Here is a 14318-nt window from a genome sequence, read left to right on the forward strand (position 1 = left end):
AAAAAAAAAAAAAAAAAAAAAAATACAACATAACACAGACAAGCACATGTTCGGAGGTTAAATACTTGTTGAGTGAATTTGCTATTTTTCATTTGTGAGGCACCTGTGGTATGATATGGCTGATACTGCCAAAACATTACACAAGAAAGCACATGTTTCATTTTTCAGTCTCTTTCTCCACCGTTCTGTTGTATGTACGTCAATGTGTATGTCTATGCCAACAAACGGTGCTGTTTTTTTTTTTTTTTTTTTTTTTTTTTTTTTTTTTTTTTTTTTTTTTTTTTTTNTTTTTTTTTTTTTTTTTTTTTTTTTTTTTTTTTTTTTGTTAAAAAATAAAGTCAGCACCCACCCCATTATGGAATTCAATTGCTGTAGATTTCTGGTTTTTTTTTCTCCCGACAGTCAGAACATCATTTTATGGATTATCATTTGCAAGTTGTGATGTACAGACCTAGAATTGAACATTATTCATTGAGTAAATTTCTCCATTTCTTTTATGCAGACTCTCTTCTCCTCCGGTAGCAATGGAGAAAGTGGGTACAGTAAGCTTCAAGCTGACTTCTTGGAGGTAGGTGAACTAGAACCGAGGGGAAATTGTTAATATTGGATTGATGCTCTCCTCTGTGTGTAAATTTATTGCGTCAAGTGAGGCTAGATCTAATAGTAGTTTGTTGTGGTGCGCTCTTTCATTTGATTAAGGAATTTTATTTAAAAATACCCATAATAAGTGATTGAATTTCTCATGTCATTTTAAACAATATAGCTGCCGTCATAATTCCAATGTGGGTTTCTTCATGGAACTTGTTGCAGCTGAATTTTTCGGGTCACAGTTCGTTAATCAATTAAGCTAAAAATAATAATTTCTAATCCAGAAGTCGAATCTTTAATTTATTTTTCTTCCCAATTTTTTTGATGCAAGGGCAGATATACCTCTATGTCACTACGTATTGTAGCAATTACTAAACTTGATTTTCTGGATAGGTGATTGATTTTATCAATGATGCAATTGTCACTCTGGACTCTTTTGTTGCTGCATACAGACTGGCAGCTATATTCTTCTCCTCTGCTGTTGAAATAAGGTATTTTATATTGGATACAAGATTCTGGTTCTGGATTTCCACCGGTGATGTTTGTAATTGACTTTGAATATGTACTCACTCCCCCTCCTCCCAATTAATGTTAATCCTGTTCTGCAGCTGTGGGAATGAGGATTTGCTTGGAACTCTTGCAAGATTGCATGATTTACTACTTCCATCCTTACAGCAGGGATTCCAAATTGTCTTTGTGCCCCGAGGAGATGATATGATGTCTAGTGTGGTAACAAGTTTGAAAATGCTAGCATTAAGAGTTGTAAGTCTGGGTTGGAAACTGCTGGAAATCTGCTATCTAGGTGACGAAGTGTTTGGAAATGACCTTGCTGTTCCAGTCTCTATGAAGATGTTCCCAGCAAATGTAGAAGATCCTGTCATAAGAGCGGATATCTTTATTCAAACTTTGAGAGAGATCAATGGGATCTCGCAACAGGCTCCGGATAAACAACTTGGTCAAACATTTCTTCAGCGTATGGAAAAGAACCACTCCATAATGAACAGAATCAACAGTTTACGAAACAATGGTAAGTTTTGTGGATCGAGGTTTTATTTCCACTACATATAGGATAAATTAAGTTGATCAAACATTCATTAGTGGTACAACATACAAGTAAGTAAGAGCTTAACCCTATTGGCAATTTATATTACTAATAATTCATTCTTGGAATAAACGATCTAGTACCATAGAACATAATGGTATGTGTTGGATTTAGTTCCAGTTGTCCGGTGAGATAAGGAAGGTTCGATTTTTCCATCATGTCAGTTGCACAATCTCAATGGATGAATATCTTGAAAATATTTGGAAATATAATATTTTTAAATTTTCTGCTCAACGCCTACAGAAGGAATGTCACCCACAAAATGAAAATCAAGTAGATAGACATATTTCTGAAATGCATTTTAGTATCGACTAGTCTCCTATTTTCTTTTCTTGCTAGAAATAGCATTATGACGTGAATTTTGTTGCATATTTCTATTCTTACAGGTTGGATATTTGTCGATGATGAGCAATTTGATTATATATCAACAATAGTTTATACCCCCACGCCTAATATTAAGGATTCATCTCTTTCCAAGGCACCTGTGATGAGCCACATATCAGAAGTAGATGAGGATTCTGCAATGTTGGAGTCGAAAATCTGTCAAATAAAGGATCTTTTCCCTGAGTATGGCAGTGGGTTTCTAGCTGCATGTCTGGTAGCTTATAATCAGAACCCTGAAGAGGTGATTCAACGAATCCTTGAGGGGACTCTTCATGCTGATCTTCAGTCCTTGGACACTTCCTTAGAAACAATGCCAGTCCCCAATTCTAGTGCGGCTGCTATTAATAGGAATGACAAAGGAAAAGGAAAACTATTTGAGTCTTCAACAGTTGCCTACACCGACCAAGTCTCTCAGAGTAAAGATTTAATGGTTGAAGGCCCTTCAGTTTCATCTACTTTTGGTGGCAGATATGTTCGAAAGTCTAAAGATGACATGCCGTACTCAGAGACCCTTGACAGTAGAAATGAAGCAGATTCAGTGAGGACTGCGGCTTTGGTTTCCCAATATGAATATGAAGATGAGTATGATGACTCCTTTGATGATCTTGGTATTAGCATAGCAGAGACAGCTACAGAAGATAATGAAGACTTGGTGGGTCAAAAGTTGAGTTCAGATTTGGGTAATTCTTCGAACTCAAAAAATGCAAGTTCAGCACAAAATGCTTCCAACTCAAAGTGGGGATCTAAAAGAAAACCTCAATACTACGTCAAGGATGGTAAAAATTATAGTTACAAAGTTGCAGGGTCGATTGCAGTTTCCAATTCTGACGAGGCATCTTTAGTCACTCAAGCTCAGAAAGAACTAATTCATGGACTTGGACGCGGAGGCAACTTGCCCCTCGGGGCAGTAAAAAAACTGACAGAGTCGGAGCAGGATAGTCAGCCTGATGTTTCTGCAGCAGATCCGAGAGAGAACGTACGGAAGTCCTGGGGCAGAGGTAGTAGGAGGGATCTGGGAAGTGGATCAGCTGCAGGCGTGCCTGAAGGACAAGGTAAACAACCAAATGTGGCTGAAGTTTCAGAAAGGGGGGGAAGAGGCGGCAACAGAGGCCGAGGAAGGGGGGGAGCATCTGGTAACCATCACAGGAAGGACAGAGCCATGAAAAAACATTTTGCTGGATTATCTGGTTTCTAAGTTAATCTGTCCGATCGACAGTGTTTTTCCCCCATAGAAACATCCCTTACCCCCCAAAGCAGTACCAAATACAGATTTAATATGGATCCATTTGTTTTATCAAAGACGTCACCTTGATCGATTGCATACGAGCATATGACCCTATTAGTCGAGTTGAACTTCTGCAGCACAGTGTTTCTCTAAGATGTAGCTGACTGTCAAACTTTTATAGTAATTTGAAAATTATAATCATCTTGATTTGCAAAGATGGTGACCTTGTTCTAGCAGCGCATTAAAGGTAAACATGGAAAGAGAAGTTCAAGATAGGAGATTGAGGGCATTCTAGCCTCCACAGGAAGTTGATGATCACATGCACTAGTATGTACTTCTATAGGATCATACTTTCTGATCCGTGTTAGAATATTTAGCTGTACTCAAAGGTTTTGGTGGGCAACACTTGAATGCTATGTGGAAGAATAAATATGAGACATTACGAAGGTTTAAACTGGTATTGACTTAAAATACTTTTTATTACAAATGCCCCGTTCTAAGAGGTATAGATGGATCCCTTTTACATGACAATAACCTCTCTTCTAAAACAACGCGGGCCCAAAATTTATGAAATAATCCGAAATTATTCGAAATTATCAGCCCCAATTATGAACTGCGAGTAATTTATGTTTCCTACTATTTTTACAATACGTCCAACAGAAACATGGAGGCTCGCACCAGCCTCCAACAGCACCTTCTAAGTCGCAATAAATAAATACTATAATTCTCAGTCGCCCACGTTTAAAGCATAGTGTCCAATGTTTCTACTCTGCAACACGAAAGCAAAAGGATTATCCAAGCAGAAAAACAGATAAAGATATAATTCTATTGAAGATGAAGAGTTGAACCATGTTCAAACCAATTTACTTAGTTTTAGGCATAAAGCACGTCTCCCAAGAGGACAATCTAACATAAGATATTATCTTAAGATTAGATAATGTCTCCCAAGAGGACAACTTACATAAGATATTATATTAAGATTAGATAACGAAAAGTCGCGCCTACTTAGTGCCCGTAAATGCAATACGGAAGCTAGTTGAGTTTTCAGATAAATCATTTTGAGATTATGAAATATTTATCTCTAAACTTCACAGCTACTAAACCACACGCATGGTTTTTATAAGAAAACTTCATCAGCAAATCTAGCATAATCATATATTTCTCCGATCAGAGGGACTGCTAAACAATTCTTTTTGTTTAAATCCTTCTTATTCTAGTAATGTGCAGAAAACTACCTCAGCTAACATTCGCTGCTTGTTCAATAGCTGAGTCCTTGCCTTATTGGCAATTGAATTTGGTGACTTGAACATCCTCTAATTAAAAAAACAAAAAAGAAAAAAGAAAACACGTTAATAAGATTGCCATACGCAAGGAATAGAAATTACATTATTCAATAGAAGACGTTCAACACAAAAATAAATGAATAAAATAATTAATAATCATGGTGTTCCACTAACCTTTTCGGTGGTCGATATTCGATGCTCACTGTCCAAGAGAAATTTTTTCTTCGGAGTGAACCCAAAGACATCATGAAGGAATACATTCTCCTATTACATAAAATAAGGAGGAGAATAATATTAGAAAGCTGGAAGTCACAGGAATGCTACCCCCCGATTAATAATCAATCGAACAATTAAAAAAAACGTGTATTGGCATACAAACGGCAGAGAAACAAACCTGCATGTGCTTAACAAACCCTCCTCCAAGAATGTGCTTTAAGAAGTTCAGCTGTGAAAGTTCATAAATTTAGTGTTACAAAATGAACATAAAAGTTATACAATTTTCAGACAACAAAAAGATGGGAACCTGAATCAGTTGAGTCCATGTTGAAGTCTGCAACAGATCTCCTCCAATCTTAATCGAAGTTTCAGGACAATAACCATCCTAACATAACAGAACGGATAATCAAATAAGCCTAAAAAGATAAAGATATGAAGATCGACACATGTAAAGAAGAAATAAAGATGTGATGTAGGTGTACCTCAAAAAACTCCAAGATATCTCGAAATGTATTCCGCTGGGAGTTGAGATCTCTCTTAGCAGAACCCTTACCACCGGCTTCCATCGAGAGGCCTTTCACTTGATTCAAAATTTTTCCCTTCAGTCCCTGTATATGTATAAACCAGTCCCGCTGTTTACTTCCCTCTAGGGCAGAGCCATCAGTTGATCCTCTAGCTTCAGCAGAAAACTTCTCCAATCTGCCTATCTCAAAAAGCAACGCCAGAGCTTCACCAGCAGCAATGCGTACAGAACGGTCATCCTTGTCCAGAAGACTTGATAAATATGATATTGATCTGAATGTTTGCAGTATAAAAATTTATTAATCGTCACATATGGTGCCAAAACTTTAAATTCTTCTTTGCAGAAGGAAATTCAAAACTACAAGCATAGTAGGGCTCTCCACACATTTTGACTTGGTTTTTTACTTTAGAACCTTTGTGGAAAGAAACTGTATTGCCCCATCAAAGGGGCAAAATCACATCATAATTCAGATAACATAAAACGTAGCACATTTTCATACAAGGCAAACATTTCTTTATATATTTAGTTACCAAATTTTCATGAACTGCGAACATTTCTTTGCACATTTATTTATCATTTTAACACAACCAACCCCAATGATGCTGTTTCATACCTAGACATGCAAATTATGATATCAACCCATCAACAATCACACTCAAACCAATATCAAAAGATTTAGGTTTCTTGCAAAAATAATAATAATAAATAAATCAATAGCAAAAGAGGAAGCTGCATAACAAAAGTTTACTAACTCTTGCCAATCTTTGGAATTAAGTTTCAACCCGTCCATAGTTGTAAGGACAAAGGACCATGCAGACACCATAGCTGTTATGATAGCTGCCGATTGCCTGGCTGCAACTACCTGTGAAATTTGAAGAGCAGGCAACAAATGAACAATAAACGTAAATTTGATAAAATTTCTCGTCCTAAACCCTAAACAAACAACAATAATAAAGGAAGAGACATTAGGGATTACATTTTGTCCTAGTTTGGGAATGACAACTTGCCACATGAGCTGCAACGACCGTTCGATTTCCTCCATGTCATTTCCTCCAACAAAAGTGATAACTGCCAAGCATTCGAGCAGCTGAAGAAAATTGATCATCCCAAATCAGTCGAATGAAAATCATCTAGTTATTTTATAATTAAATTAAATTTCAGATTAAATATATTATATCAAATACCGATATCTTTGAGGACTCTGATCCAGATCTAAGAGCTTGAGAAATTGAGGGAATTGATTCTGACAATATTTCCCGAGCTTTGTCACCCTCACCCACTGTTAAAGCTAATAATCCTACAGATTATATATGATCATAAAATTAATTAACATATGGATACACAGTAATTGAGAAGGCTAATGTTATCAAACACCTACCAATTGCACGAGAAGCCAAGGATATTTCCTTGCTGGAACCCTTTTTGATAGAATTCAGACATTGATGAAGCAGAGTAGCAAATCTGGCCAAAGGAAGAAGTGCAATCAATCAACATGCATGTGCTTTTTCCTTTTTCCTTTTTTCCCCAATAGGACCTAACAGATATCTAGGATGATTGCGTCAAAGTTGCATCATATAAAAAGGGGGAAATTAAGACTCTTACATTATGCTTGGCTAAAAATTTAATTTGATCAAACTAAAACAAAATGAAGAAATGGTAAAATTATAACTTAATGGCTAAACTATGGGTACTGAATTGCCATTATCACCATGTTGTCATGTTTATGACAACAAAATAAGTAGGCTCACAGTAGTTTTTGTGGTAGCCACTCACATTGGCTGAGATTGAGAATTCTTACATCTAAGTTTGGGGATTGGTAAGAAATAATTTTTTAAGTATTTTGTTAGTTGGATTTTGAGATCCATCTGTTAGTTGGTTTCTCTGAAAAATATTCCAACACGAGTACAAAAGAGGAATACGATTTCTTCCCCAGACAAAATCTCTCAGATGAATGAAATATCTCTTTTCTTTCCCCCCCACTTTGGGCAGTTCTTTACGATTGCAACAGACTACATTCTGCAAAACTAACTACATTTAATCAAGAAAGTGAATGAAAGCAACCCTGCCATTTTTCACTCTTAGAAACAGTACCCGAGAAAAATCAAAGGAGAACGTGCCAAGCTATAAACAAAACAATGGAAGAATTGAAGCCCGCGCTTGAAATTATAAACATTTGCACGGAGAGAGTGCATGAAGGAGTGCTTACTTCTTTTCCACAAATTGATGTTGCAAATTGTTGTTGAGATTTTCTATGATTGATGCCAGCGCTTTCTCTCTTGTGGAACCCCTACATTGCAGAAGTCAAACATAATTTACTCCAAGTTTCAGAACTATGTAAGATTTTATATATATATATATAAAAACCAACAAGCTATAAACTACAATGGGGCAACGGCTGCGGCTACTAGTGACAAGACCAAATTGCATTAATTTTATTCTAGGAGTAAAAACATTTAGCACGAAGAATCGTTCAAGCACTAGAAGAATACCTCTTCTCATATAAAGCATCAAGAGCTTGATCAAGTATAGTATCTTGGTCAAATTGAAAATCCTCAATCCCTACAACAGACATACGATCAGACCGCGTAGTCGATGAAGAACTCACACTAATATCATCATCACTATCCACCGCTGGAGAATTTTTTCGCTGAGTTTTACCTGTCAAGAAGAGACAACATCAATACCAAACCCTTGTAATTATCAATCTGCACAGTGAAACATTAAATCCAGACTATTTCAGAATTACAATCCAGAGAGAAAAACATAAACACTCCAGGAGGAAAAGTCAAATAATCTATCGATGAAAAAGGAACAAGAAAGTAGACAAAAGGCCAGAAAAATTTCGTTCATAAATAAAACAGCAAATAGGCAGCCTCGATTATCGATAAAAACTACCAAAGAGAACGAAAAGAAAACTCACGTCTTCCCATTTGTACAGACCACGGTGGCTCCTCCCTTCAATAGACGTCAATTAGAACTAGAAGGCTGCTTAAAAATCTGAGAACGAAAAAGTTTCGGAGAAAAAAGATGAACAGAATCTAATGGTGCTGAAACGAGAATGGAGCAACACTTGGATGAATGGAAGAAAAAACTCGCCATCAAATTTGTCGAATGCAGGGAAAATGAAAAAAAAAGGAAAATTTCGGAGAAATACAAATTAGGGCTTTTATAGGGAACAAAAGAAAACAACCCATGAGATGCAGGACCTTTAAAACTCTCAACGATGCCAAAGGGGATCGTTCGCGCCGTGGTAAAAAACGTAACGAACATTCGCTGAACCTGTGGTTGCCTGGAGATGATGACGTGGATAGAATAATCACCGTCTGATGCAGGGAGCTGTTGGATACCGGACCCACGAAGGAAAGAAGTCGGCGCCCCTTGGAGATGGACACGTGGCAAATGGTTTGGAGCCAATTGAGAGGTAAGAAGAACACGTGCGTTTGGATATTGGATCGCGTGGGCCGGCTTGCATCTCTCTCCCATATGCATTTTGGGCCTCGGCCCTCTCATCGCAGGCCCAAATTTATTAATTGGGCCTATTGCTGACTGTTCGTTTCAGAATTGGGCCCAGAAGAGTTCGCCTCAGATATTTGGTTGCGGCAATCTGCAGCGTTTCAGAATTACCCGGCTATCGGCGGGTGACTGCTGCAGCGACCCGCGCTCGCACGATTCCCTGTTCCGACAGCGGCAATAGCTTAAAACGAACCTCGAATCGCTTCGAGTTCTTGTCCCATGCGCCGATTGATCTCGGATCTGAAAAACCGCGATTCGACGGCTTCAGTTCGTGCCCCACTCGCCTCTTTGTTTCAACTTCTTCGCTCTCCAAGAGATTCTCTATATGCCATCGCACTTCGGGTATCTAAACCTATTGGCCATTGATTGAGGGTATATAATTTCAGTTAAGCTATGCTTAGAACTATACATTTTTACTTCGTGTCATATTCATTCATGGATCTATATGTTCATACATTATAATTATAACAGTTTACTGATTAAGTTAGATTAGATGATGATACATTACTCTCTGACTGCTAACATATGCCCTACCATTTGATTCATTCGCTATCCTCTTCTGGCTTTCATATTTTGTGATATTTTATATTAATCAGTTAGATTGGAAGCCACCCCATGTCATTAATCATTGTGGATAGCAAATATAGAACTTTAGTTTTCAAAAGATAGCTAAATATAGGATGCGTGGTTGATGAAAAGCACAGATTCGTTAAAAGTAGAGCATAAAAGAGATCACCTGCAACAAAATTCCCAATAGAGGTTTTCATTTTCCATTTCCCCCAAACTCATGTCATTTTCAAATCAAAATCCAAACTGCCCCCTGAAATATTGACAGAAGCAATCCAAATTTGGTTCGAGACTGACATCCAAGAGGAAACCAAGAGAAAAAGAAAGGGTTATGTGTGTTATGAATCCATGATTGATCATTGAAGCATGGAGAGGAATGGGCAAGGTATGTTTGAATACACACATCCTCTTTATCCTCCTGCCCCTTGTGGTTGCTTATATTGTGTCATCTGCTTGTCATAGACCACTTGTTTTTATCAAAAATACCCAATTGATGCCAATTCACTGCCCCCCATGTGCTGCACACTTCCCGCTTGGATCGGCAAGAAATAAGAGACCGACCGATCTGCAGGGTGCAGGGTGCAGGGTGCAGGCGCAGGCCAGTCAAACCCTCGGAATTTGACTACTGCGAGTTCAGGTGGGGCAGAACCATAACCATAACCATAACTACAGAACCGTTTTCTATTAATGTGCGTGATAAGCAAAACTTACTTTTACTGACAAACCCACTTGGTATTTTCAATCTTCCTCCTCCTCACCGACATCCACCTAACTCCCACCACTATTCCATTGGTTTTGCTTCCACTTAATTTCCTTATTTATATTGTTTTTGTTTTCGCACATGGGAGTTGCAGAGAAATGGAGGCCGGAAGTGATTGATTGTGAAAGATTGAAGATTTCCTTGCAATACCGATGGGGCGTTAAAGGGCGCAAAGGTACAGCCATGGGCTTCCCGTTGGTTTTTGCAAATGCCTTTTGATTATCATCATCTTCAAGGCAAGAGCTTGGGTATTGCTTTAAAGGCATACCCAAGTTCTGTCACCTCATATATTGCTTCTGCCTTTTGATTACCATCATTTTCATGGATCAAAGGAGTATTTTATTCGACATATATCAATTTTTTAATTAGATTTTTTATTAGAAAGAAAAAAAATCTCGTTTTCACTCAAAGTTGAGAGAAACAAAACATTTCGAGAGAAACAAAAACATTTCTTATATAGAAACCTCTCCCTAGCTTGAAACTTTGGACAATATCTGTTAGTTATGGGATTGAGCTGTTACATTTTCTATCTTTAAATTTTAGACATTAAGTCTATGACAATGAAATTGACGACATAATGATTTATTACACCTAAAATTAAAAGTTTTAAGTTAAAAATTAATGTTTAATTAAAAAAACATATTAAACATTTTTTTTAAAATTAAACATTGCAGGAGAGACAATTATATATTTAACTTATATGTATAATTTGAAACATAGTTTAAAATATTTAAATTTATTATATGGAAAAAGTTGATGAGAAGGGACAAAAAGCTATGGAAGAGATGGCAATTTTGAATTTGGGTGGGTAGCAAATGCCAAGTGGGTATCATTCTGGCCCGTGGACCAACTTTTGGACACGACTATTTGGGATTCTCCTAATTTATTACCACTAATTAATTATTTAATAAATATTCTAATTATACATAATATTGTTGTGATATTTGTATTAATTGATTATTCTATTTTCATTCTAAAATTAGTATTAAATATTATTCAGTGATATTCAATAAAGGAAAATTATTACCAAAACATCACCATTATTTCCTCTTTTTCATCTCAAATTAAATCTCACTGGTAATTTTCTTTTCCAAATAGACCCTTTGATATCGTCCAAAGAAAAAGGACATGCACAAAACCGAGCAGAAATAGTAGTGACATAAAATGACTACCCTTGAGGCTTGAATTAGAAAGATTGAAGGGTAAAAATGTCTTTACACTTTCTAAATTATGTAAAACCTAGATTTATCGTTAATGACTAAAAATTTTAGGGTTCAAAATTCTCATGCCACTCGAGTCGCGGTCATCAACTTTTTTACCTAAAAAAATAAGTGTATCCATTTTTGGAATGAGAGAAATGCAAGTGTAAGGAAAAAGGTAAAGTAATAAACTTAGTTAAAATTATTGAGATAAATTAATAAATTTAAAAAAAGAATAATTGTAATTTTAGGAAGGAAAAAATAAGGTATTGGGTGCGGTTACAGAATACAGAAAGTACTTGCTTCTAGTACGGTGCTGACCTATGGTATTAATATAAATGGCAGAGAGAGAAGTGTAGCGTGATTGGTGCGTGTATCTCACTTGCGTATATTCAAGCAGTCCCAGTTAAGTCCAATACAAGGCAGCGACCCCAGCCCTGGAGTCAAATTCTAGTCTCCTCTTCAAAACCCAACAGGCATTCTCTCTCTAAAACCTCTTATAACCAAAGGGGGCTTTCTATAATTTCGCCACGTTCTGAGAATACCCAGATTGGTTTCTTAATCCCTCCCCCTTCTTCTGTAACTGCTGAAGAACAACTCTGCTTTTGGGGCCTTCAATTCTGCCCCTCATCTCCCCACTTTCCCTTGTCCTCGCTTTGTGGCTCTAGATTTGCGTTTCTTTCTTCTTTTTTCGTTTTCTTTTGCAGTTTCTTAGAAATCGGATCCCCTCTTGAATGTGGTAGAGGAAAAGGGGTATTGATTGTTGTTGAAATGGATGATAATGGAGGCTGTTTGGACGAGGAGATTGTGGATGAAGGCACATTCGTTGACATTGGAAATCGAAGCCCAGCAGAGGATGATTATGTGGATACGTTACTTGCGAAGGAGACAAGTTTTGGGTTTGGGAAAGATAAATCTTTGGTGTTTGGGAACTGGGTCAAATGTGCCCGTTTGGAAGCAATTGCATGGATTCTCAAAGTCAGCGTTTTCTAGACCCTTTTTCGTTTTTTGTGGATTTTTCTTGTGTTTGATTCAATTCAATTCAATTGACGACTGTTCTGATTTCACAGACCAGAAATGTGTTTGGATTCAGTTACCAGACGGCTTATCTTTCGGTGATATACTTCGATCGGTACCTTTCGCGGAGGGCCATTACTGTAAGCTTCACTTTCTTCCCATTTCCTCTGGCAATGACTTGTTAGTTTGCTCTGTTAATCCAAAACTCCATGAATGCAGAACGAGAAGGTGTGGGCGATTAGGCTATTGGCAGTGGCTTGTCTGTCGTTGGCGGCGAAGATGGAAGAATTGAAGGCTCCAGCGCTGTCACAATTTGCAGTGGATGATTTCATCTTTGAAAGTAAGGTAATCCAAAGAATGGAGCTTTTGGTGTTGAACACATTGGAATGGAAGATGGGTTCAACCACTCCTTTCTCCTTCATTCCTCATTTCATATCTAAATTAACCATTGAATCCCCACCAAGCTGTAAGGTTTCTGAGATCCTCGAACTCATCTGGGTTATGATTAGAGGTAGTTTCAGTTTCACACAAACCATTTCCATCAATTTCTCAACAAACTACTCTTCTTCGACCAAATTTTGATCATTACACACTTCCAAATCTTGAATCCAGAAAGAAGTACAGAGAACCATCGGCCTTCTGTAGTAGCAGCCGCCGCAGCCATTTTAGCAGCAATGGCTGACAGATTACTAACAAGGAAGGCCTTGGAGTTGAAGATGAAATCCATTTCGCAATGTAGATATCTTGAAGTAGTAAGTTTCACTAAACAAACTGTGACGCTATTTATATCTATTCCATAATTCGATTGAGTTTAACCCTCCTTTGTTTGTTCACAGGAAGAGGTGGTTTTGTGTTACAATCTGATGCAAGAGCTCAGATTGGAAAAATGTAGAGAAGGAGCAGAGTGTTTGAAATCACCAACCCAAATGAAATCCATGGATTGTTCAGAGAATTCTTCAGTAACATCAGCGATTGCCTTGAAAAGAAAACAGCTAAACTTCATAAACTTCGATGAAAAGTGTGGTGTGGCTGATGGAAAGCGGCCCCGGTAGAGGGGAAAAAGATGATAATTTGGGGTTTTATGACACAGTAATTGCTTGAATTGTTGGTTAACTAATGAAGCTTTCTCAGTATACAACCAATGATGAAAGAACAGAGAAACTAAAAGGAAAATGGCAGATGTATTGGGGCTGCACCTGCACGAAAAAATAGCAGAAGTGAAAGGTGAAGAAGAAATAAGGGAAGGAGGACCAGGAAGGCATTAGGGGGAGGAGGAGGGCTTGAAAGAAAGCTGCTGCTTATAGGGGACATCTATCCTCTTACTCACTTGATGATGTTCACTCTCTCTTTTGTTAATTGATTATTTGTTTTTGTATTGCTTTTAAAGATTATGGGGTTTTTTTAGCTGTGTCTGGGAAGCCCTGAGGATGCTTTCTTGGGTTCTTTGAAAAGGGTGTAAGAAAGTTAAGAAGTGAAAGAGGGTGTGGGGGTGGGGGAAGTGTTGGAAAGGAGGTGAGGAGTGATGGACAAGCTCTGTTTACTGTGATTTGATGCCTCTTTGCTTGGTTTTAGCCTTCAAAAATGTTTGTTTTTAGGTGGGGCCAAGCTCTTTTCCCTGTACTAAAAGAGAAGAGAAAGATTTAGAGGCTAAACCTGGCTGGTTTTTTTCCAAGACCCTTTTATATTTTTGTGTGTAATATGATTAATAAAACTTGAATGATACTGTGGTCTGTGGAGTGTGTGCGTTTTCCCAATACACACACGGTTTAACACAAAGCCAAAAAGGCTCACATTAAAGACCATATCCATCCAACGAAGACGGGATTGGAGCCATCAACGTAAAAGCCAACTATTGTTTGGCATTTACAAAAGGATGGATGGATATCCCAACAACGAGGAAATGAAAGTCAATTGAAAGTTGAAACTAAAAACAGATTTACC

At 37.6% G+C, this 14318-nt stretch overlaps 3 protein-coding genes across 9 annotated transcripts in view; 2 read left to right on the forward strand and 1 right to left on the reverse strand.

The window, feature by feature from the left end:
* Nucleotides 1-3532, forward strand: part of LOC111796715 (activating signal cointegrator 1 complex subunit 2-like) — an 11758-nt gene extending 8226 nt beyond the window's left edge. Inside the window, exons 6-9 of the mRNA XM_023679456.1 lie at nucleotides 503-568; nucleotides 982-1079; nucleotides 1197-1615; nucleotides 2077-3532. Of these exons, the coding sequence (XP_023535224.1) occupies nucleotides 503-568; nucleotides 982-1079; nucleotides 1197-1615; nucleotides 2077-3269 (1776 nt within the window). The 3' untranslated portion in view covers nucleotides 3270-3532. The remainder of the gene's footprint in view (nucleotides 1-502; nucleotides 569-981; nucleotides 1080-1196; nucleotides 1616-2076) is intronic.
* Nucleotides 3533-3743: 211 nt separating this feature from the next.
* Nucleotides 3744-8543, reverse strand: LOC111796716 (interferon-related developmental regulator 1-like). Its single transcript, XM_023679457.1, has 13 exons — nucleotides 8242-8543; nucleotides 7811-7979; nucleotides 7528-7608; nucleotides 6700-6782; nucleotides 6506-6618; nucleotides 6298-6408; nucleotides 6074-6183; nucleotides 5281-5593; nucleotides 5106-5183; nucleotides 4977-5027; nucleotides 4757-4846; nucleotides 4535-4612; nucleotides 3744-4068 (listed from the first exon to the last, which is right to left on the reverse strand). The coding sequence occupies exons 1-13, from the start codon at nucleotides 8249-8251 to the stop codon at nucleotides 4027-4029; spliced, it is 1329 nt and encodes a 442-aa protein (XP_023535225.1). The 5' UTR covers nucleotides 8252-8543; the 3' UTR covers nucleotides 3744-4026.
* Nucleotides 8544-8956: 413 nt separating this feature from the next.
* Nucleotides 8957-14115, forward strand: LOC111796687 (cyclin-D5-2-like). 7 transcript variants are annotated; one of them, XM_023679418.1, is made up of 8 exons: nucleotides 8957-9786; nucleotides 9864-10038; nucleotides 10256-10336; nucleotides 11706-12338; nucleotides 12431-12517; nucleotides 12597-12888; nucleotides 12990-13129; nucleotides 13214-14115. In XM_023679418.1, exons 4-8 carry the CDS (start codon nucleotides 12132-12134, stop codon nucleotides 13427-13429), a joined length of 942 nt encoding a protein of 313 aa, XP_023535186.1. In that variant the 5' UTR covers nucleotides 8957-9786; nucleotides 9864-10038; nucleotides 10256-10336; nucleotides 11706-12131; the 3' UTR covers nucleotides 13430-14115. The 7 variants fall into 7 exon arrangements, with proteins under 7 accessions (XP_023535186.1, XP_023535188.1, XP_023535190.1 ...); XM_023679420.1 differs by lacking the exon at nucleotides 9864-10038 and having other exon boundaries at nucleotides 8957-9206; nucleotides 9670-9786; XM_023679422.1 differs by lacking the exon at nucleotides 9864-10038 and having other exon boundaries at nucleotides 8957-9176; nucleotides 9670-9786.
* Nucleotides 14116-14318: the final 203 nt, after the last annotated feature.

The sequence above is a fragment of the Cucurbita pepo genome, chromosome LG06 (genome assembly GCF_002806865.2).
Source record: "Cucurbita pepo subsp. pepo cultivar mu-cu-16 chromosome LG06, ASM280686v2, whole genome shotgun sequence".
Taxonomy (NCBI): domain Eukaryota; kingdom Viridiplantae; phylum Streptophyta; class Magnoliopsida; order Cucurbitales; family Cucurbitaceae; genus Cucurbita; species Cucurbita pepo.